Source organism: Podarcis vaucheri, assembly GCF_965113315.1.
Source record: "Podarcis vaucheri genome assembly, chromosome: 2".
Lineage (NCBI taxonomy): Eukaryota > Metazoa > Chordata > Lepidosauria > Squamata > Lacertidae > Podarcis > Podarcis vaucheri.
This window is the reverse complement of record NC_138760.1, coordinates 126,378,565-126,400,617: the sequence shown is the minus strand read 5'-3', so window position 1 is coordinate 126,400,617 and position 22,053 is coordinate 126,378,565. Positions and strand designations below refer to the sequence as shown.

The 22,053-nt window shown below is 43.3% G+C and overlaps 2 protein-coding genes across 3 annotated transcripts in view; both read left to right on the top strand.

The window, feature by feature from the left end:
* The window catches only part of LOC309524727 (uncharacterized protein), a 123,042-nt gene that overhangs the window by 2,214 nt on the left and 98,775 nt on the right, over positions 1-22,053 (top strand). The window lies entirely within an intron of this gene.
* LOC309524815 (uncharacterized protein) lies at positions 43-21,897 on the top strand. 2 transcript variants are annotated; one of them, XM_082209897.1, is made up of 2 exons: positions 43-123; positions 19,445-21,897. In XM_082209897.1, exons 1-2 carry the CDS (start codon positions 78-80, stop codon positions 21,145-21,147), a joined length of 1,749 nt encoding a protein of 582 aa, XP_082066023.1. In that variant the 5' UTR covers positions 43-77; the 3' UTR covers positions 21,148-21,897. The 2 variants fall into 2 exon arrangements, with proteins under 2 accessions (XP_082066023.1, XP_082066024.1); XM_082209898.1 differs by lacking the exon at positions 43-123 and adding an exon at positions 13,497-13,568.

The window sequence follows — 22,053 nt, the reverse complement described above, 5'->3', positions numbered from 1 at the left end:
CCTAGAGGGGAGGGGAAAAAAGGCTGACGGGAGAATAGCAGCTTCCGCTTCCTGTCCCGCTTTTGGCGGGGTGGCAGATGCCGGTCATGGCGGCGGCTTTCCTTCCTCGCGGAGGCGCTGGAGGTGGGTCATATTAGGATGTTTTATAAGGGGGGTTCAGCTGGAGGGAATGCGGAGAGGGAGTTTAAAAACCCCCAGTAGGCAAACCGTTTCAATGTAAGTTTTTTTTATGCGTCTCCTTTTTCTAGTCATCAATTTGTCCAGATTTTCACATTTTTAAAGAACTCTTGAAAATTGTTCAACATTTTGGTGCAGATTTCTCCTAATGGACACGCTTTTGCAAATGGTATTTCCCCAAATATTTACATTTCCCATAATTAATGCATTTTCTACTTAATTCCGCTAAAATAATGCATTTATAGGGCTTTCCCCCTTTGTATGGGGGTAGGACATCTTTTCCCAATGGATGGGCAGATCTTTCTCCTCCTCTCCTCCCTGCAGGCCAACTTGGGCAGGTGGGGGACCTTCCTTGGGTTCCCCATAGGGCTTGGGGTCAAGGCAAACCCTTAAGCATTGGGAAACCTTCTTCAGGGGCTCCCCCCTGGAACTTGTAATCATTTTTATCTGGCCTGATTTTACTATAATTTATTAAAATTGTATACCTCCCTATACCCACAGGCCTTAGGGCAGTTCACAGGATAAAATCTCAATATAAAAACTCATAATCAAAACATAAACAAAATCAACCCAATAACGCCCCCCCCAAACCACACACATTTTAAAACATTTGTGTTTAAATTAAATACAGCAGTTCTGGGCAAAGAGGTTAAAAAAAAGGAGAAACAAGCAACTTCAAGTCCACATTAAAATTACAAGCGTGGCTAAGGCCTTACTTAGACAGGCTACTACTACTACTACCACTACTAATACCCCTGAGCACCCTCTCCCGCCAGTGTCTTGCCTCAGTAATGGACTGAATGAGAGCCAACAAATTGAAGCTCACTCCAGATAAGGCTGTTAGTGGGTGGTTCCCTAGAGCAGATGGCTGGAAGGTCGCCTGCTCTTGATGGGGTTACACTTCCTCTGGAGGAGCAGGTTCGTAGCTTGGGGGTAATCCTGGATCCGTTGCTCGAGGCTCAGATGGCCTGGAGTGCCTTTCATCACCTTTGGCTGGTAGCCCAGCTACACCCCTATCTGGACAAGGATAGCCTATCTACCATTGTCTATGCTCCGGGAACTTCAAGGTTAGATATAGATATGTGTTATACGTAGGGCTGCCTCTGAAGATAGTTTGGAAACTTCAGCTAGTGCAGAATTCAGCGGCTAGGTTGCTCATTGGAGTAAGACGGTTTGAGCATATTACCCCCATCCTAGTCCGACTGCACTGGCTACCAGTTAGTTTCCGGGCTTAATTCAAGGTGCTGGTTTTGACCTATAAAGCCTTACATGGCTCAGGATCACAATACTTCAAGGGCTGCTTCTTTCCATATGAACCTAGCCAGATCCTGAGGTCCTCCTTTGTGGGCCTCCTCCTCAAGTGGTCTGGAGGGTGGCAACACGAGAACAGGGCCTTCTCTGCAGTGGCTCCCTGTCTGTGCTCTCCCCAGGGAAGTTCACCTGGCGCCTTCCTTATACTCCCCATGAATCAGAGCATGCCTTGGAAACTCACTTTCCTCTCAAAGCTTCTTTTTTATGTCCATGGAGCTTTCATGGCATAATACTGGAGTGGGTTGCCAGTTTCTTCTCCAGGTGGATCACATTTAGTCTAAACTCTCGGCTGACCTGTCTGTCTTGGGTGACCCTGCATGGCATAGGTCATAGCTTCTCTGACTTATTCAAGCTCCTTCACCACGACAAGGCAGTGATCCATGAAGGGATAGACACCTTTAAGTGCCATGCAAACATGTTCCTTTTTAACCAGGCTTTTGCTTGATATGTTTGACATCCTATAGTCTTTTTCAAAGGTGGCTCTTTTTTGGGGGGGGGGTATTGGGTTGTTATGTTTATTCTGATTACATATGATGTGATCTTTTCTGCGAACCACGCTGAGTCCTCCGGGTTTAAGGCGGTATATAAACTCAATAAACAATAATACCATATTAATACTTTCATTATTGGTACCCCACGGATCTGACTGGCTTCCCCAGCCACTCTAGCTGGCTTCTAACAAATATAAAAGCATAATAAAACATTTTAAACTTCCCTCTACATGGCTGCCTCCAGTTGTCTTCTAAAAGTTATATAGTTGTTTGTTTCCTAGACATCTGACGGGATAGCTTTCCACAGGGTGGGCACCACTACCAAGAAGGCCCTCTACCTCGTTCCCTGTAACTTCCCTTCTCACAGTGAAGGAACTGCCACAAGGCCCTTGGAACCTGGATCTCTGTGTCCTGACTGAATGATTGGGGTGAACACATTCCTTTAGCATTTCATCAGTTTGCCTTTTTATTCCATCAGGAGATGTTGACGGGATGCTGGCAGAAGGGGAACAATCAGAAATATCACCAAAAGGATCCAAAGAACAAAGGAATCTGAGGGTTCAAGATGGAGGCAGCAGGCGAGAGGGGAGACAAAAGCAGAAGCCGGCGGGTGACTTTGGTATGTTTCAGGGTGTTGAAAATCAAATTCACAGAGAGGAGAAAAAGCATGAATGCAGCGTGTGTGGAAAGAGTTTTGGTCATCGCTCAACTCTTACTAGACATCAAAGAGTACACACAGGGGAGAAACTGTATACATGTTTAGAGTGTGGAAAGAGCTTCATTCACAGTACTGCCCTTATCTTGCATCGAAGAACTCATACAGGAGAGAAACCATATATATGTTCCGAGTGTGGAAAGAGCTTCAGTGAACGTGGCCATCTTACTAGGCATCAAAGAACTCATACAGGGGAGAAACCATATATATGTTCCCAGTGTGGAAAGAGCTTCAGTGAACGTGACAAGCTTACTAGGCATCAAAGAACTCATACAGGGGAGAAACCGTATAAATGCTTGGAGTGTGGAAAGAGCTATAGTCACTGTGGTGCCCTTACCGTGCATCAAAGATCTCATACAGGGGAAAAACCTTATACATGTTCTGAGTGTGGAAAGAGCTTCAGTCGATGTGGCCAGCTTACCTTGCATCAAAGATCTCATACAGGGGAGAAACCGTATACATGTTTAAAGTGTGGAAGGAGCTTCCGTCGTTGTGACCAGCTTACCTCGCATCAAAGAACTCATACAGGAGAGAAACCGTATACATGTTCAGAGTGTGGAAAGAGCTTCAGTCAGATTAGCAACCTTAAGTTGCATCGAAGAACTCATACAGGGGAGAAACCGTATACATGTTCAGAGTGTGGAAAGAGCTTCAGTCAGATTAGCAACCTTAAGTTGCATCGAAGAACTCATACGGGGAGAAACCGTATAAATGCTTGGAGTGTGGAAAGAGCTACAGTCACTGTGGTGCCCTTACCTTGCATCAAAGATTTCATACAGGGGGGAAACCGTATACATGTTCGGAGTGTGGAAGGAGCTTCAGTCAGAGTAGCGCACTTAAGTCACATCAAAGAACTCATACAGGGGAGAAACCGCATACGTGTTTGGAGTGTGGAATGAGCTTCGCTCGCAGCAATGCGCTTACTAGACATCAACAAACTCATACAGGGGAGAAACCGTATACATGTTTGGAGTGTGGAAGGAGCTTCAGTCAGAGTAGCACCCTTAAGTCGCATCAAAGAACTCATACAGGGGAGAAACCGCATACGTGTTTGGAGTGTGGAATGAGCTTCGCTCGCAGCAATGCGCTTACTAGACATCAACAAACTCATCGAGGCAGCAAACCTTGTAAATGCTGGCAATGTGGCAAGAGCTTCAGTCGCATTGACTACCTTTCCTCACATGAAAGAATTCATAGAGGGGAGAAACAATATGCATGTTTGGAGTGTGGAAAGAGCTTCAGTCGCATTGACTACCTTTCCTCGCATCAGAGATTGCACACAGGAGAGAAACCTTATAAATGTTTGGAGTGTGGGAAGAGCTTCAGTCGTGGTAGCCATCTCACATTGCATCAACGAACTCATACAGGGGAGAAACCGTATACATGTTCGGAGTGTGGAAGGAGCTTCAGTCGCAGTAGCTCCCTTAAGTCGCATGAAAGAACTCATACAGGAGAGAAACCGTATACATGTTCGGAATGTGGAAAAAGCTTCAGTCGTAGTAGCTTCCTTAAGTCACATCAAAGAACTCATACAGGGAGGAAATCTTAGAAATGTTTGGTGTATGGAAAGAACTTCAGTGACAGGGGCTCCCTTCCTAAACAATAAAGAACTCGTACAAGGGAAACATCTTAGAAAGGGTTGGCTGTGGGAAGATCTTTAATCATATCAAATAACTCCTACAGAGAGTAAACCAATGATCGTGTTCTGGTCACCCCAGGACAGCCATTATTGGAGTGGAAGAACTTTCTGACAGTGAGAGCTGTTTTGACAATGGAACAGTCTCCCTCGGGAGGTGGCAGGCTCTCCTTCCTTGGAGGTTTTTAAGCAGAGGTTGGATGGGCTTCTGCTGTGGATGCTTTAGCCGAGATTACTTCATTGCTGGGGTTGGACTAGATGACCCTTGGGGTCCCTTATAACTACAGTTCTGTGATTTTATATATAGCAGAACCATCATCTGCTAGACAGCTGTTGTCACAAGCTTGGCAAATCCGGAGATATACTTGATCATCAGATAATGCTAATATTATTCACTTGGACTGTGCTGTTTGAATCCATGTACAATTCTAGGTGCCTATTCTATAGTTTTGCTTTTCATATCCTAGTTTTCATCTGCTGTTATATGTAGCGTTTCCAAAGCAAGGAAGGATTGGACTCTGATTAATAAAATACACCCGAGGCTTGACCAGCAAGACTCTGGGAGGAGTGCGTATAATAATTCTCTCCCCCCCCCCTTTGGCCCAGGTTGTTTTATTCACAAAAGAACTTTTTACACTGTGTTCGTAAGAACCTATCAGATTTCCTCTGAGCATTTCAAAAAACCCCACGTGGGATAAAGTCAGATCAGTAAAGGAAGGAAGGAAGGGTAGTATTCACCATCTCTTCGTGAACTCTTCCTGGCCATAAGATCTATCTAAAGATTAACAAACTACATCAAAGTAACCTATTAACTTTATGACCTAGGGTGACTGGTGCAGCAACTGGTCTGTGTCCTAGAATGCTTATACGTGCTTGTCAGACATAGAGAAATGGGCTGTAGAGAAAAATGGCGTGGATGTAGAGGCTTGTGGGATTTGATCAGAAATTATTGTCAATGAATCAAACCCAGTCAACGCAGTGCTTTCATCGCGGACACAATGGCTTGATGCATATTTTATCATTCCTCATAGTAATCCCGTCTGATCAGTACAGTTATAGCTGCTATCTCTGTTTCTTATACATCATAAAATGCAACAAAAAAAATCTTTACAAAAATAAAATCTTTATGAATTTTTTTTAAAACCCTCATGAGTCCCACCTACACTGGAAAAAAATAATGGGATCTGTTCACATCCCTCATGGTTAGCTTACTGCAATGCAGCATACAAAGAGATATCGTAGAAGGTTGGGCCACAGGCTGTAGCTGGTGCAGAACGCAATAGCCAGGGGGCTTGTGTGAGCAAGGTAAAAAAGGTAAAGGATACCTGGACAGTTAAGTCCAGTCAAAGGCAGCTATGGGGTTGCAGCGCTCATCTTGCTTTCAGGCCGAGGGAGCTGGCGTTTGTCCACAGACAGCTTTCGGGGTCATGTGGCCAGCAGGAATAAACCGCTTCTGGCACAATAGAACACCGTGACAGAAACCAGAACTCACGAAAACACCGTTTGCCTTCCTGCCACAGTGGTACCTATTTACCTAATTGCACTGGCGTGCTTTCGAACTGCTAGGTTGCCAGGAGCTGGGGCAGAGCAGCAGGAGCTCACTCTGTCGCACACATTCGAACCGCCAACCTTGCCATCAGCAAGCCTAAGAGGCTCAGTGGTTTAGACCACAGTACCATCCACCTCAGGCTTGTGGGAGGAAACTACTGCCAGCATAGAACAGCCTGCTAGTGGGATTGGCACTTGCTACCAATCCGCTACTGGGCTGAGTTCAAGGAGTTTGTACTCACATGCAAGTCCCTGTTCTGCTCAGTCCCAGATATACAGCAGAGATTCTCCTGCAAGTTCCAAAGATCTCCAAAGCACGCACCCAGAATGGGGCTTTTAGTGTCACTGTTTGTGTTCTGTGGAATGGCATCCCTTGGGGGGCAGGAATTGGGACCTTTTCCAGCTGGATAAATAGATTTTAATAATGGGCGTCCACTTGTTACGGTTTTAGTCTTATTTTTATTTGTTGCCTTTGTGTATATAACTGCTTTTTAAAACATTTTTTATATAGATTGCCTTGAGACGGTGGTTTAGAAGGCAATCAATTATTTTGTAAAAATATTTTTAAAATACTTTTCACATTTATGCATTTCACTAATTTTACAATCATTTTGACATTTCAAGGTTTGACTTCCTTCCTCCTCTTTCTGCGGTTCCTTAAATTTATCTTTAATATCTTCTGCATATCCAAATTAACTTAATTTGCTCATTTATCCATCTTCTTTAAATATATACCGGTATGAAACTGCAGGTTATTAGAATAATCCTACCAATGTTTTTATCTGTTTACAATTTATCTGTAAATATTCAATAAACCATTTCCATTCTTTTATTTTAAAAAAAAATTATCTTGATTTCTTATTCTTCTGGTAAGTTTCGCCATAGAAGGCAATCATATTTAAGGCAATCAATAAATTATTGTTACAAATAATATGATAATAATTTTTCTACTGGCATCTGACCAGGGTTAATCCTTCTTTGGAATTTTGTTAAATGGGAAAACGGTAGATAAACAGAAGCAGAGCTATAGAAAGAGATATACAGAAGATATACACAAATATATAAATCTTGCTGGACCAAAAGAATAAGAATTGTGATGCTGACACGCAGTCGTTAAACCCTTTGAGTATTGCCAATTAATTTACTTGCATTTCTGAAAATATATTATCATCAAGCAGAGTAAAAGGGAACCTTACCGAGAGAGGACACGATCCTGCAAATCTCCTTCATTATTCGGCTGTGCAGGGCTCTCTGGTCAGGACCCAGCAGAGCCCATTCCTCTTCAGTGAAACTGAGGCCTGAGAGGGAGGGGGGCGAAATGCTTCCTTGCAAATATCAAAATAGACCGGCCTACAAGCAAAATCCCAAAGCCTTGTTAAGGGGAGGGGAATGGGCATTACCCTCAGGATTAATATACATTGGTACCTTGGTTCTCAAACTTAACCCATTCCGGAGGTCTGTTCCCAAACCAAAGCATTCCAAAACCAAGGCACGCTTTCCCATAGAAAGTAATGCAAAATGGATTAATCCGTCCCAGACTTCTGAAAACAACCCCTAAAACAGCAATTGAACATGAATTTTACCATCAAATGAGACCATTGATCCATAAAATGAAAGCAATAAAGAATGTACTGCAGCCACACAATCAGTCAATCAGTAGCTGAACTGGGTTCCACACAGTCACAAAAACAAAACAAAAGGAGCCGCAAAAACAATAATGCAAAATAAATAGCAAACACAGACAGACCTCAGCATATCACTCAAAATGGAAGTGTGGCAACACTCAAAATGGAGCACGTTCAACTTCCAAAAAAAGTTTGCAAACTGGAACACTTCCGGATAAAAAAAATTTCCTTCCAGTAGCACCTTAAAGACCAACTAAGTTAGTTCTTGGTATGAGCTTTCGTGTGCATGCACACTTCTTCAGATACACTGTGTATCTGAAGAAGTGTGCATGCACACGAAAGCTCATACCAAGAACTAACTTAGTTGGTCTTTAAGGTGCTACTGGAAGGAAATTTTTTTTTATTTTGACTATGACAGACCAACACGGCTACCTATCTTCTACTTACTTCCGGGTTTGCGGTGTTTGGGTTCCAAGTTGTTGGCGTACCAAGGCGTTTGAGAACTAAGGTACCACTGTAGAGGCTGGAGAAGCTTTTTTTTCCACCTGGGAGCCTCTTTCCATTCAAGACAATATTCGGGGCGGATCCAGAGGCAAAATTTTCTACCTCCCTCCAAGGAAACAACAGGCAAGATCAAGGGCCAGAGAGAGGCTTGGAGGGCCGCAGTTAGTGCCCCCTACCATGAGGCCTGAGGTTCCCCACTCCTGATTCAAATCTTCACGAGTGGCGTTGGCAGCCTTCTTAGTGGGTAGCAAGATAGCGGTACTGGCAGGGTCCCCGGTGCTGATTCCCTCTACCTGATTAGGTGACCCAAGGAGAGATGGCTGAGCACGAATCGTCAGCACGGTTTCATCACCTGCGAGAGACAAAGAGGTCAGGAATGTTGGAAGGTCAACAGCAGGGATCATGCAGTTTATCAGCTAAGGGTTAAATCTGGTGGTTTTTAAAGAGAGCTGGCCAAGAGGGGTGGGCGGAGCTGCTGCTTAGCAACCAAGCAGAGCGACATGACCGTCACTGAGGAAACGTGCTCGGATTGGCTGGGTGGTTCTGAGGGAGCTTTCCTCTGCTATGTTTGGATGAGCGTCTCCCTGCTTTTGCTTGTTTTTTTTCAGGAAAGTGATATCGGCTCTTTTCACAGTAGCATATGCTTGTCACGTAGACAAGAAGTTTGGGGTCAGTTTAGCACAGGGGTTAGAAATCTTTTTCAGCCATGGGCCGGTCCACTGTCCCTCAGATCATGTGCTGGTCCAGACTATTTTTTTAGGGGGGGGGGTAATGAATGAATTATTATGCCCCATTCTGCTCATGTAAAAACACCAGGCAGGCCCCACAAATAACCCAGAGAGGCATTTAAAATAAAAGGACACATTCTTCTTTTTTTAAAATTAATATTCTTGATTGATTAAAAAATTTACATGTCTGTACAAACATTATGTACTATCTCTTAACAGGTAAAAAAAGAAAGAAAATTACTGTATTTTTCGCCCTATAGGACGCACCGGCCCATAATACGAACCTAGTTTTTTGGGGGTGAAATCAAGGGAAAATTTTTTATTCCCCCCCCCCATGTTTGCGCAACCACGCCCAAGCTAGAAGAGGGAGACGGAGCGCTCCATCTCCCTCTTCTGCATTCAGGGACAGCTTGCCCCGCTGTCCCCCGAGTTTGTGGGGCTGGCGGGGGGAGAAGCAAGCTTGCTTCTCCCCCCCCCGCCAGCCTCCAGATCAGGTCGGGGAATAGCGGGGTGGCGGCGCCCCGCCACCCCCCTATCCCCTGAGCTTGTGGGGCTGGTGGGGGGGGGAGAAGCAAGCTTGCACTCCGCCACCCCGCTATTCCCCGAGCTTGTGGGGCTGCAGACTGCTGCCCACAAGCCTTGCGAGCCCGCGGAACATCCCGCCGGGCTTGCAAGACTTGCGGATAGCTTCCTGAAGCCTAGAGAGTGAGAGGGGTCCGTGCGCACCGACCCCTCTCGCTCTCCAGGCTTCAGCGAAAGCCTGCATTCGCCCCATAGGACGCACATACATTTCCCCTTCATTTTTGGAGGGGGAAAAGTGCGTCCTATAGGGCGAAAAATACGGTATATAAAATATAAAATTTATAAAGAAAGAAAAAAATAAAGAAGTAGCAAAGATAAGAAACAAAGAAATAATAACAATAAAAAAGACAAAGTCCTGGAGCGTCTGCGGGCCGGACTGAGAAGGTTGCCTACCCGTGGTTTAGCAGATGGATGGCCTTATTTCATAAGTCCCCTTGGATCCTGCAACCTGAGGGACTGGCACTCAGACAAGTGCCACATCATGCTCATCCTGAACTTGCAAGGAGCCATTCTTCTGGTAGAAGGTGCCCCATCTATGCTTACTCCGTAAGGCGGTTTCTCCGTCAGCTTCCTGATTGATATGCCACCACAAGGAACGTTTCCTTGGCCTCAGAGAAATCGCCTCCTGCCTCTGAAGTTTGTTCCTTTACCTGAAACAGCAATGAGGACTAGGATCAAAAATAAAATTATAAGAGGGAAAACACTTTTTGGGGAGAGTTGGGACACACTAGAAGACTTTGGGCAATTAGTGAAACGTTTTAGGGTATCTCCCCCTCACTTTACCAGCTCCTGGGAAATATCTCAGGTGAGGATGTATTTTAATTGATTGTCTGATTTTATGTTAATGTGTTATACATTTGATGTTAGCCACTCTGAGCCCGGCTTCGGCTGGGGAGGGCGGGATATAAATAAAACATTGTTATTATTATTATTATATTTTTTTTAATTATTATTATCACAGTGAAACTGTCTCTCACCTGCTGCTCCTGAAGCTTTTAAATGTTTAATAGGTTATTGTATTTTAATATTCTGTTGGGAACCGCCCAGAGTGGCTGGGGAAATCCCGCCTGATGGGAGGGGTATAAATAATAATAATAATAATAATAATAATAATTATTATTATTATTATTATTATTATTATTATTATTATTATTATTATTACTTGGGAGGAAGCTCCTTTCAGCCAGGCTCCTCTTTGTTTTTCTAGCTCTGTCTGCTTCCTCACCTGCCCTCTCCAAATGGGTGGAAGCAGCAAGGAGAGGGAGCCAAGCTTCTAGCCCCTCTGCCATGAGGGAAATTGGGATAAGGAGAGAGGGAGTACTGACAAGGGAGAGCAGTGAGGTCCGCTGATGCCATCTAGCCTTCCCCCCAACCACAAATTATACTATTATTATTATTATTATTATTATTATTATTAATTTATATACCGCTTGATTTTTATAAAAAATATCTCAAAGCGGTTTACTGCATATTTAACATCAATAAAACAATCTAGACTCAAACATTTCTGAAGAATGTCAAATATAAAGTATACAGTCAAAGCAACATATTTAACAGGAAACTAAAATATTATCTTAAAATATTTCAAAAGAAAACATTACAAAGGAGGTTGACTCCAGAATACATATTTAACACAAAGTTAACAAAACAAAAAGAACTTGAACATTTCAAAAGAAAACATTGCTAAGTGAAGCCAACTATAAAATGCACATTGAAAACAGCAGTGTTTACAAGCCGGTTGACTGACTGAACCCAAAGAGTACTCCTTAATGGTTCCTCAAATCCTCTATTACAGTAGTCCATTGCTGCCTCTTGTGGCAGTGAGTTCCATAGCTTAATTCCTCACTGTGCGAAGGGTTTCTTTTATGTATCCTGACTCTTCCACCATTCAGCTTCCTGTGACGCCCCCGAATTCTAGCGCTAGGAGAAATAAAAAGCTTTTCTCTACCTACTTTCTCCACACAATGCACAATTTTATAATCGTGTCACTTCTTACTTGCTTTTCCTCTAAACTAAAAAGTTCCCAATTCCGCGACCTTTCTGCACAGCGGAGTTCCTCCATCCCCTCGATAATTTCGGCTGCCCTTTTCTGAAGGTGGGGTTGGGACCACTGGGTGCAAAGTACAACTTCTGGAAAATCTCATTTATCCCTTTTTTGGGGGGAGGGAAGTTTCCAGCCCCGAAGAGCAGAGGAGACACTTCAACGTGGATGTACAACATCTGTGAAATCTCTAAAAACAGAGAGGAAGGTGACCAGGGGTCAGAGAGCGGGGCTTGTCCCTCCCCAGGACTTGGAAAACATGGTAAATTGGCGGCAGCAGAGCTCCACGACTCTCGTGACCTGCACAACCAAAATAAATGGTACATAAAGTGCTTTTAAAATGAAGAAACACGCCTTTTTATGGTCCACAATTCTTTTGTTTTGCTGTGGAGAACAACCAGGCCGGGAAGTCTCCTGCAAAGGCCTGACTAAGCAGGGCCTACTAATCCTCAGGGAAGATCTTCTCCCCAGGGACTGATTTCTTGTTTCGTTTTGTTTTTTCAAAGGAAGAACAGAAAAAGATAACAAATGCAGAATTGTTCTTTTATTGTTTATAAGGTGTGAAATATACTCGGAGTCGAGAGTGGATTTCATGCTCTTTATTCAGCTCATAGTGGTGAGGAAGAATGAATGTTCCCCCACAATATCTACTTTATATACAAAATAAAAAAAAAAATTCCTTCCAGTAGCACCTTAAAGACCAACTAAGTTAGTTCTTGGTATGAGCTTTCGTGTGCATGCACACTTCTTCAGATACTTCAGATACTTTATATACATTATTTACACAATGGGCCCCACATTATTGGCTAATGGATACTGTTAAACAACACTGAAGTATCAGATCTGGAAGGACGTGGTAATAGATTTGGTTAGCATGCTGAATTTTGGTATGAGAAAACAAAGGTGCACGAGGGATTCCTGAACCACATTATAAGGGAATCAATTCACCAAGTATGGGACAAATATAAGAGTTTATTAGAGAACAAGACACCTTTGTGGCTTTCCCCATTAGAAACCGTATCTGTAAAAAGAGGTAAACACGAAACTGGGCAACATACAAAGATCTGTTAACAGAAGTAGAAAACAAATTAAAGGTGAAAAAAAATGAGGATATAAAAGCTTTGTTAACAGGTTGGTTACAATATTGCCAAATAAATGACATATTCAGAGGTGACAAAGAGAAGGACTTTGGGAAGGAATTCTCAAAGTTCAAAAATGAATTATTAGAAAATAATGAGAAATTGTTATCAAGAATGTACAAACCACTGTTGGAATGGGAGACGAAAGATGAAGAGGTTAAAGCTGTAATGATACACGGGCAAAACACATAGGTTATAATATACCACTTGAATAATAGGAAAAGCTGTGGAAAGAGATTTTAAAATTCACGGCATGTAGTTCATTAAAAGAAAATTATATGAAGATGTACTGATGGTATTTGACTCCAGTAAAGCTTGCTGAAATGTATAAAGATATTTCTAATTTATGCTGGAAATGTAAGGATAAGGAAGGAACTATTTTTTCATATGTGGTGGATGTGTAAAAAGGTAAAGGGCTTCTGGGAAATGATACACAATGAACTTTTAAAAATTCTTAAAATTACGTTTGTTAAAAAAAGAGAGGCTTTTTTACTAGGAGTAATAGGAGGAGAATTGCCAAGGAAGCAAGAGACTGTTTATTTATGCGACTACAGGGGCCAGAATGCTACTAGCCCAGATGTGGAAAGAAGGGAAGGTCCCAAGGAAAGAAGAATGGATGACTAGATGACTGGCTAAGGAATATAATTATATGCAAGGAGAATAAAGGGGGGGGGATGGAAACCAGGGGGGCAAGGGGAAAAGCCATTTATTGCAAATTTGGATTGGATATCTATGTACCAAATGGAAAAATGTTATTTTGAAAAATGAAAATAAAAAATATATATATTTAAAAATAGTTTAGAAAACGTTTTGGGGCTCCCGCGCAGCTGATCCAGCGGGGCTTTCCGGAGGCGAGACCAGCGCCTCTCCTCGCTCTCTGCCCAGAGAAGCACAGAGGCTCCTGCCGCTCGGCTCCGAAACGGTTAAGAGCAGAGACGACAGAGCTGAGATTCCTAGAGGGGAGAGAAAAGAAGGTTGACGGGAGAATTGCAGCTTCCGCTTCCTGTCCCGCTAGGGGGGGGGAGATGCCGAATATGGCGGCGGCTGTCCTTCCTCGCGGAGGCGCTGCAGGTGGGTCATATTGTTATATATTATAACGGGGGGGGGGAGTGGGGGTGCTGCTGGAGGGAGTTGTGGGGAGGGATTTTTTTTTTTAAAAAAAAAAAACCCAGTTAGGCAAACCGTTTCAATGTAAGTTTTTTTTCTGTGTCTCCTTTTTCTAGTCGTCAGTTTATCCAGATTTTCACATTTTTAAAGATCTCTTGAAAATTGTTCAGCATTTTGGTGCAGATCTCGCCTAATGCTCACGCTTTTGCAAAGGGTATTTCCCCAAATATTTACATTTGCCATAATTAATGCATTCTGTATATAAGTCCGCTAAAATAATGCATTTATAGGGCTTTCCCCCTTTGTATGGGGGTAGGAAATCTTTTCCCAATGGAAGGGCAGATCTTTCTCCTGCTCTTCTTCCTGCAGGTGGGGGAGCTTCCTTGGGCTTGGGGTCAAGGCAAACCCTTAAGCATTGGGAAACCTTCTGCAGGGGCTGCCCCTGGAACCTGTAATAATTTTTATCCGGCCTGATTTTATTATAATTTATTAAAACTGTATACCTCCCTGTACCCACAGGCCTGAGGGCAGTTCACAGGATAAAATTGCAATATAAAAACTGAAAATTACATAATCAAAACATAAAATCAACCCAATAACACCCCCCAAAACAACCACACACATTTAAAAACATTTGTGTTTCAATTAAATACAGCAGTTCTGGGCAGAAGAGGTTAAAAAAGAGGAGAAACAAGCAACTTCAAGTCCACATTAAAATTCCAAGCGTGGCTGAGGCCTTACTTAGACAGGCTAATACTATTACTAGTACTACTCCCAACACCCCTGAGCACCCTCTCCCACCAGTGTCTTGCCTCGGTAATGGACTGGATGAAGGCCAACAAATTGAAGCTCAATCCAGATAAGAGTGAGGCTCAGTTTGTGGGTGGTTCCCTAGAGCAGATGGCTGGAAGGTCGCCTGCAATTGATGGGGTTACACTTCCTCTGGAGGAGCAGGTTCGTAGCTTGGGGGTAATCCTGGATCCTTTGCTGACGCTCGAGGCTCAGATGGCCTGGAGTGCCTTCCATCACCTTTGGCTGGTAGCCCAGCTACACCCCTATCTGGACAGGGATAGCCTATCTACCATTGTCTATGCTTTGGTAACTTCAAGGTTAGATATAGATATGCGTTATACGTAGGGCTGCCTCTGAAGACAGTTTGGAAACTTCAGCTAGTGCAGAATTCAGCGGCCAGGTTGCTCACTGGAGTAAGACGGTTTGAGCATATTACCCCCATCCTGGTCCGACTGCACTGGCAACCAGTTAGTTTCCGGGCTTAATTCAAGGTGCTGGTTTTGACCTATAAAGCCTTACATGGCTCAGGATCACAATACTTCAAGGGCTGCTTCTTTCCATATGAACCTAGCCTGATCCTGAGGTCCTCCTTCGTGGGCCTCCTCCTCAAGTGGTCTGGAGGGTGGCTGCGCGCCTGTGGAATGCTCTCCCCAGGGAAGTTCAAGATCCTGGCGCCTTCCTTATACACCTTTGTTGTTGATTAGTCATCTTAGTTGTGTCCAACTCTCCGTGACCCCATGAATCAGAGCATGCCTTGGAAACTCACTTTCCTCTCAAAGCTTCTCCTTTTTTACGTCCATGGAGCTTTCATGGCATAATACTGGAGTGGGTTGCCAGTTTCTTCTCCAGGTGGATCACATTTACCGTAGTTTTCGCTCTATAACACTCACCTGACCATAACACGCACATCGTTTTTAGAGAAGGAAAACAAGGGAAAAAACATTCTGAATGAAACAGTGGACGTATCATTTTTGTGCTTCATGCTGTGGCCACAGACATGTGATCTGATGGTGAATTTGGGGTGACCCAATGCAAAAATCCTGAGAATCCCTGTGGATCCATGCTTTGTAACCACGTTTTTGCACCATTGCAGCCCCAGGCAACAGTGGGTGCGTGATTTTTGGGGGGCAGGCTGTAGCCATGGACATGCTATGTGCTCTGATGGTGAATTTGGGCTGACCCAATGCAAAGATCCTGAGGATCCATGTGGATCCATGTTTTGTAACCACGTTTTTGCACCATTGCAGCCCCAGGCAACAGTGGGTGCGTGATTTTGGGGGGGCAGGCTGTAGCCATGGACATGCTATGTGATCTGATGGTGAATTTGGGGTGACCCAATGCAAAGATCCTGAGGATCCATGTGGATCCATGTTTTGTAACCACGTTTTTGCACCATTGCAGCCCCAGGCAACAGTGGGTGCGTGATTTTTGGGGGGCAGGCTGTAGCCATGGACATGCTATGTGATCTGATGGTGAATTTGGGGTGACCCAATGCAAAGATCCTGAGGATCCATGTGGATCCATGCTTTTTAACCACATTTTAAGTGGGGAGGGAAGGAAAAACACAGAAGGGACAAGGAGCAGGAGAGGGGTGTGCAGAGAAGCAGCTGGCTAAGAATGCAGGAGAGGGGTATAACGGGAGGGAGGAAAGGAAGGCAATAGTTTTCCCTCACCTACCCACCCAAGCCAGCCAGCTCGCGCTCTCTCTCTCTCTCCCTCCTGCATGTTTTCACGGAGAGGAATTAGAATGAAGGACGATCCTTTTCTTTCCCCTCTGCTTGCCTGGAGGGGAGGGGCTTTCCCTGCTCTTTCTTCCGTTTGAGCAAACACAGCAAGGAAACAGAGGAGAGTGGGCAGTAAGACCCTGAGGCAGAATGCAGGAAAGCAGCCATTTCCTCTTTTCAGGTTTCCCTTCTCGGAGACGCGCAGTTTGATTTTTGCCTGCTTTTTTTTGCCTCCACTCGCGCCATTTGGCTCCAGGGACCACACATTCACTCAATAACACGCACAGACATTTTCCCTTCCTTTTTAGGAGAAAAAATCTGCGTGTTATAGAGGGAAAAATACGGTAGTCTAAACTCTTGGCTGACCTGTCTGTCTTGGGTGGCCCTGCTTCTCTGACTTATTCAAGCTCCTTCGCCACGACAAGGCAGTGATCCATGAAGGGATATACACCTTTAAGTGCCATGCAAACATGTTCCTTTTTAACCAGGCTTTTGCTTGATATGTTTGACATCCTATAGTCTTTTTCAAATGTGGCTCTTTTTTTGGGGGGTGTTATTGGATTGTTTTTATTCTGATTATATATGATGTGATCTTTTCTGCGAACCACGCCGAGTCCTCTGGGTTTAGGGTGGTATATGAACTCAATAAATAATAATACCATATTAATACTTTCATTATTTGTACCCCACGGATCTGACTGGGTTGCCCCAGCCACTCTAGCTGCTTCTAACAAATATAAAAGCATAATAAAACATTTAATTTTTTTATAAGATATTTATTAAAATTTTCAAAGTTAATACATTATAACAAAAAGAAAAGAAAAAACAAAAATGCAAAAAGTAAAGACAATTTAAAAAGAGAAAAAGAAGGGGGGAAAACCACATATAAATTCCATTTACTTATTTTCTTTTAACTTACTTTCCAGACCTCCTCATACCACCCTTTCTTATATTCCAGTTTAAATTGTTTGAACAGCAAATCCTCACCATTAGGTCTTTTACTTCTTTCAAAACCTTATTTTCTATCTCTTAAGCATTATGGCTGAAAACCACTTAATTACTGTCCAACATCATTCTAGCATTCCTTAATTTTACAGTATTTCTGCAAGTAGTCTTTAAACTTCTTCCAATCTTCTTCCGCCGACTCTTTTCCCTGGTCTCGGATTCTGCCGGTCATTTCTGCCAGTCCCATGTAGTCAATCATCTTCATCTGCCATTCTTCCAGAGTGGGTAGATCTTGTGTCTTCCAATATTTTGCGATGAGTGTTCTTGCTGCTGTTGTCGCATACAGAAAGAAAGTTCTATCCTTCTTTGGCACCAATTGCCCGACCATGCCCAGGAGAAAGGCCTCTGGTTTCTTCAGGAAGGTATACTTAAATACCTTTTTCATTTCATTATAAATCATTTCCCAGAAAGCCTTAATCCTTGGGCACGTCCACCAAAGGTGAAAGAATGTACCTTCAGTCTCTTTACATTTCCAACATTTATTGTCAGGCAAATGATAGATTTTTGCAAGCTTGACTGGGGTCATGTACCACCTGTAAATCATTTTCATAATATTCTCTCTTAAGGCATTACATGCCGTAAATTTCAGACCGGTGGTCCATAACTGTTCCCAGTCAGCAAACATAATATTATGTCCCACATCCTGTGCCCATTTAATCATTACAGATTTCACCGTTTCATCCTGAGTATTCCATTTCAGCAGCAAGTTATACATCTTTGACAAAATCTTAGTTTTGGGTTCTAACAATTCTGTTTCTAATTTCAATTTTTCCACCTGGAATCCATTTTTTTTGTCCAATTTATAAGCCTCCATTATCTGACAATAATGAAGCCAGTCTCGCACTTTGTTTTTTGATTTCTCAAAGCTCTGCAATTTCAATTTGTCTCCCTCTTGTTCCAAAATTTCCCAATATTTTGTCATTTGGACTCCATATTGAGTCTTTTAAGAGCTTTCGCTTCCATTGGTGACAACCACCTTGGAGTTTTGTTTTCCATTAAGTCTTTGTATCTTATCCAAACATTAAACAATGCTTTCCTGACAATATGGTTTTTAAATGCTTTATGTACTTTGACCTTGTCGTACCACAAATATGCATGCCACCCAAAAGCATTATTAAATCCTTCTAAGTCCAAAATGTCTGTATTCTCAAGAAGCAGCCATTCTTTCAGCCAGCAAAATGCTGCTGATTCATAATAAAGTTTAAGGTCTGGCAGGGCAAATCCCCCTCTTTCTTTAGCATCAGTTAAAATCTTAAATTTTATTCTGGGCTTCTTGCCCTACCAGACAGATCTAGAAATATCTTTCTGCCACTTCTTGAAACAGTCCATCTTGTCCACAATCTGCAATGTTTGAAACAAAAACAACCTTCTAGGCAATACATTCATCTTTATAACTGCAATTCGACCCAACAAGGAAAGCTTCAAATTTGACCATATTTCTAAATCTTTTTTCACTTCTGTCCAACATTTTTCATAATTATCTTTAAATAAGTTCACATTTTTTGCTGTCATATTAATCCCCAGGTATTTCACTTTCTTAACCACAGTCAAACCAGTCTCATTCTGAAACCTTTCTTTTTCAGTTGATGTTAAGTTTTTCTCTAAAACTTTGGTTTTTAACTTGTTCAGTTTAAATCCTGCCACTTGACCAAATTCTTGAATTACCGTATTTTTCGCTCTATAACATGCACCCGACCATAACACGCACGTAGTTTTTAGAGGAGGAAAATCCATAAGCATGCCACCCGTAGGCATTCCCTCCATAACACGCACAGAAATTTCCCCTTACTTTTTAGGAGGAAAAAAGTGAGTGTTATGGTGCAAAAAATACGGTAAGTCTAAAACCCTTTTAGTACTAGATTCTGGCTCCTGTAATGTCAAAATTAAATCATCTGCAAAAGCTCTCAATTTATACTGTTTAGCTCCGACCTGTATACCTTTAACCAGCTGGTCTCTTCTAATCATATTCAGCAGGACCTCCAGGACCGATATAAAAAGCAATGGTGAAATTGGGCATCCCTGTCGTGTCCCTTTTTCTATCTTAAGCATAATAAAACATTTAAAACTTCCCTCTACATGGCTGCCTCCAATTGTCTTCTAAATGTTGCATAGTTATTTTTTTGACAACTGACGGGAGGGCGTTCCGCAGGGTGGGCACCACTACCAAGAAGGCCCTCTGCCTTGTTCCCTGTAACTTCCCTTCTCACAGTGAGGGAACTGTCACAAGGCCCTGGGACCTGGATCTCTGTGTCCTCACTGAATGATTGGGGTGAAGACGCTCCTTTAGCATTTCATCAGCTTGCCTTTTTATTCCATCAGGAGATGTTGAAGGGATGCTGGCAGAAGGGGAACAATCAGAAATGTCACCAAAAGGATTCAAAGAACAAAGGAATCTGAGGGTTCAAGAGGGAGGCAGCAGGCGAGAGGGGAGACGAAGGCAGAAGCTGGAGGCTGACTCTGGTATGTCTCAGGGTGGTCAAAATAAAATTCCTAGAGAGAAGAAAAAGCATGAATGCACCGTGTGTGGAAAGAGATTGCGTAGTCACTCAACTCTTACTTTACATCAAAGAACTCATACAGGGGAGAAACCGTATACATGTTTAGAGTGTGGAAAGAGCTTCAGTGAACGTGGTAAGCTTACCTTGCATCAAAGAACTCATACAGGGGAGAAACCGTATACATGTTTAGAGTGTGGAAAGAGCTTCAGTGTCAGTGGTAACCTTACCTCGCATCAAAGAACTCATACAGGGGAGAAACCATATACATGTTCTGAGTGTGGAAAGAGCTTCAGTCAGAGTAGCTACCTTAAGTTGCATCAAAGAACTCATACAGGGGAGAAACTGTATACATGTTTAGAGTGTGGAAAGAGCTTTATTTGGAGTAGCAGCCTTATGTTGCATCAACAAACTCATACAGGGGAGAAACCATATACATGTTCCGAGTGTGGAAAGAGCTTCAGTGTCAGTGGTAGCCTTACCTCGCATCAAAGAACTCATACAGGGGAGAAACCGTATACTTGTTCAGAGTGTGGAATGAACTTCAGTCACAGTACTGCCGTTATCTTGCATCAAAGAACTCATACAGGGGAGAAACCGTATATATGTTCCGAGTGTGGAAAGAGCTTCAGTCAATATGGCCAGCTTACCTCGCATCAAAGATCTCATACAGGGGAGAAACCATATAAATGCTTGGAGTGTGGAAAGAGCTTCAGTCACAGTAGTGCCTTTATCTTGCATCGAAGAACTCATACAGGAGAGAAACCGTATAAATGTTCAGAGTGTGGAAAGAGCTTCAGTCACTGTGGCCAGCTTACTAGGCATCAAAGATCTCATACAGGAGAGAAACCGTATACATGTTCAGAGTGTGGAAAGAGTTTCAGTAGGAATGGTGCCCTTACCTCGCATCAACGAACTCATACAGGGGAGAAACCGTATACATGTGCAGAGTGTGGAAGGAGCTTCAGCCAGAGTGGCAGCCTTAGCTCGCATCAAAGATTGCACACAGGAGAGAAACCGCATACGTGTTTGGAGTGTGGAATGAGCTTCGCTCACCGCAATGGGCTTGCTAGACATCAACAAACTCATCAAGGCAGCAAACCTTATAAATGCTCTAAATGTGGCAAGAGCTTCAGTCGCCTCGACTCCCTTTCCTCGCATGAAAGGATTCATACAGGGGAGAAACCATATACATGTTTCGAGTGTGGAAAGAGCTTCAGCCACAGTTCCAGCCTTACCTTGCATCAAAGATTGCACACAGGAGAGAAACCTTATAAATGTTTGGAGTGCGGGAAGAGCTTCTGTCATGGTAGCCACCTCAGGTTGCATCAAAGAACTCATACAGGGGAGAAACCATATATATGTTCGGAGTGTGGAAGGAGCTTCAGTGAAGGTGGGGTTCTAACTAGGCATCAAAGAACTCATACAGGGGAGAAACCGTACACATGTTCAGAGTGTGGAAGGAGCTTCAGTCAGAGTAGCCACCTTAAGTCACATCAAAAAACTCATACAGGGAGGAAATCTTAGAAATGTTTGGCGTATGGAAAGAACTTCAGTGGCAGGGGCTCCCTTCCTAAACAATAAAGAACTCGTACAAGGGAAACATCTTAGAAAGGGTTGGCGTGTGGGAAGATCTTTAATCATATGAAATAACTCCTACAGAGAGTAAACCAATGAACGTGTTCTGGTCCCCCCAGGACAGCCATTATTGGATTGGAAGAACCTTCTTGACAGTAAGAGCTGTTTTGACAATGGAACAGTCTCCCTCGGGAGGTGGCGGGCTCTCCTTCCTTGGAGGTTTTTAAGCAGAGGTTGGATGGCCTTCTGCTATGGATGCTTTAGCCGAGATTACTTCATTGCTGGGGGTTGGACTAGATGACCCTTTTGTTGTTTAGTCGTTTATTCATGTCCGACTTCGTGACCCCATGGACCAGAGCACGCCAGGCACTCCTGTCTTCCACCACCTCCCGCAGTTGGGTCAGGCTCATGTTTGTAGCTTCGAGAACACTGTCCAACCATCTTGTCCTCTGTCGTCCCCTTCTCCTTGTGCCCGCCATCTTTCCCAACATCAGGGACTTCTCCAGGGAGTCTTCTCTTCTCATGAGGTGGCCAAAGTATTGGAGCCTCAACTTCACTATCTGTCCTTCCAGTGAGCACTCAGGGCTGATTTTCTTAAGAATGGATACATTTGATCTTCTTGCAGTCCATGGCACTCTCAAGAGTCTCCCCCAGCACCATAATTCAAAAGCATCAATTCTTCAGTGATCAGCCTAGATGACCCTTGGGGTCCCTTATAACTACAGTTCTATGATTCTATATACATCTTCTGCTAGACAGCTGTTGTCACAAGCTTGGCAAATCCAGGCATATACTTGATCATCAGATAATGCCAATATTATTCACTTGGACTGTGCTGTTTGAATCCATGTACAA

Coding starts and splice junctions, on each gene's coding strand:
- LOC309524815 (XM_082209897.1), top strand. CDS start 78: ATGCCGGTCATGGCGGCGGCTTTCCTTCCTCGCGGAGGCGCTGGAG. Junction 124..19,444: donor TCCTCGCGGAGGCGCTGGAG/GTGGGTCATATT, acceptor TTATTCCATCAG/GAGATGTTGAAGGGATGCTG.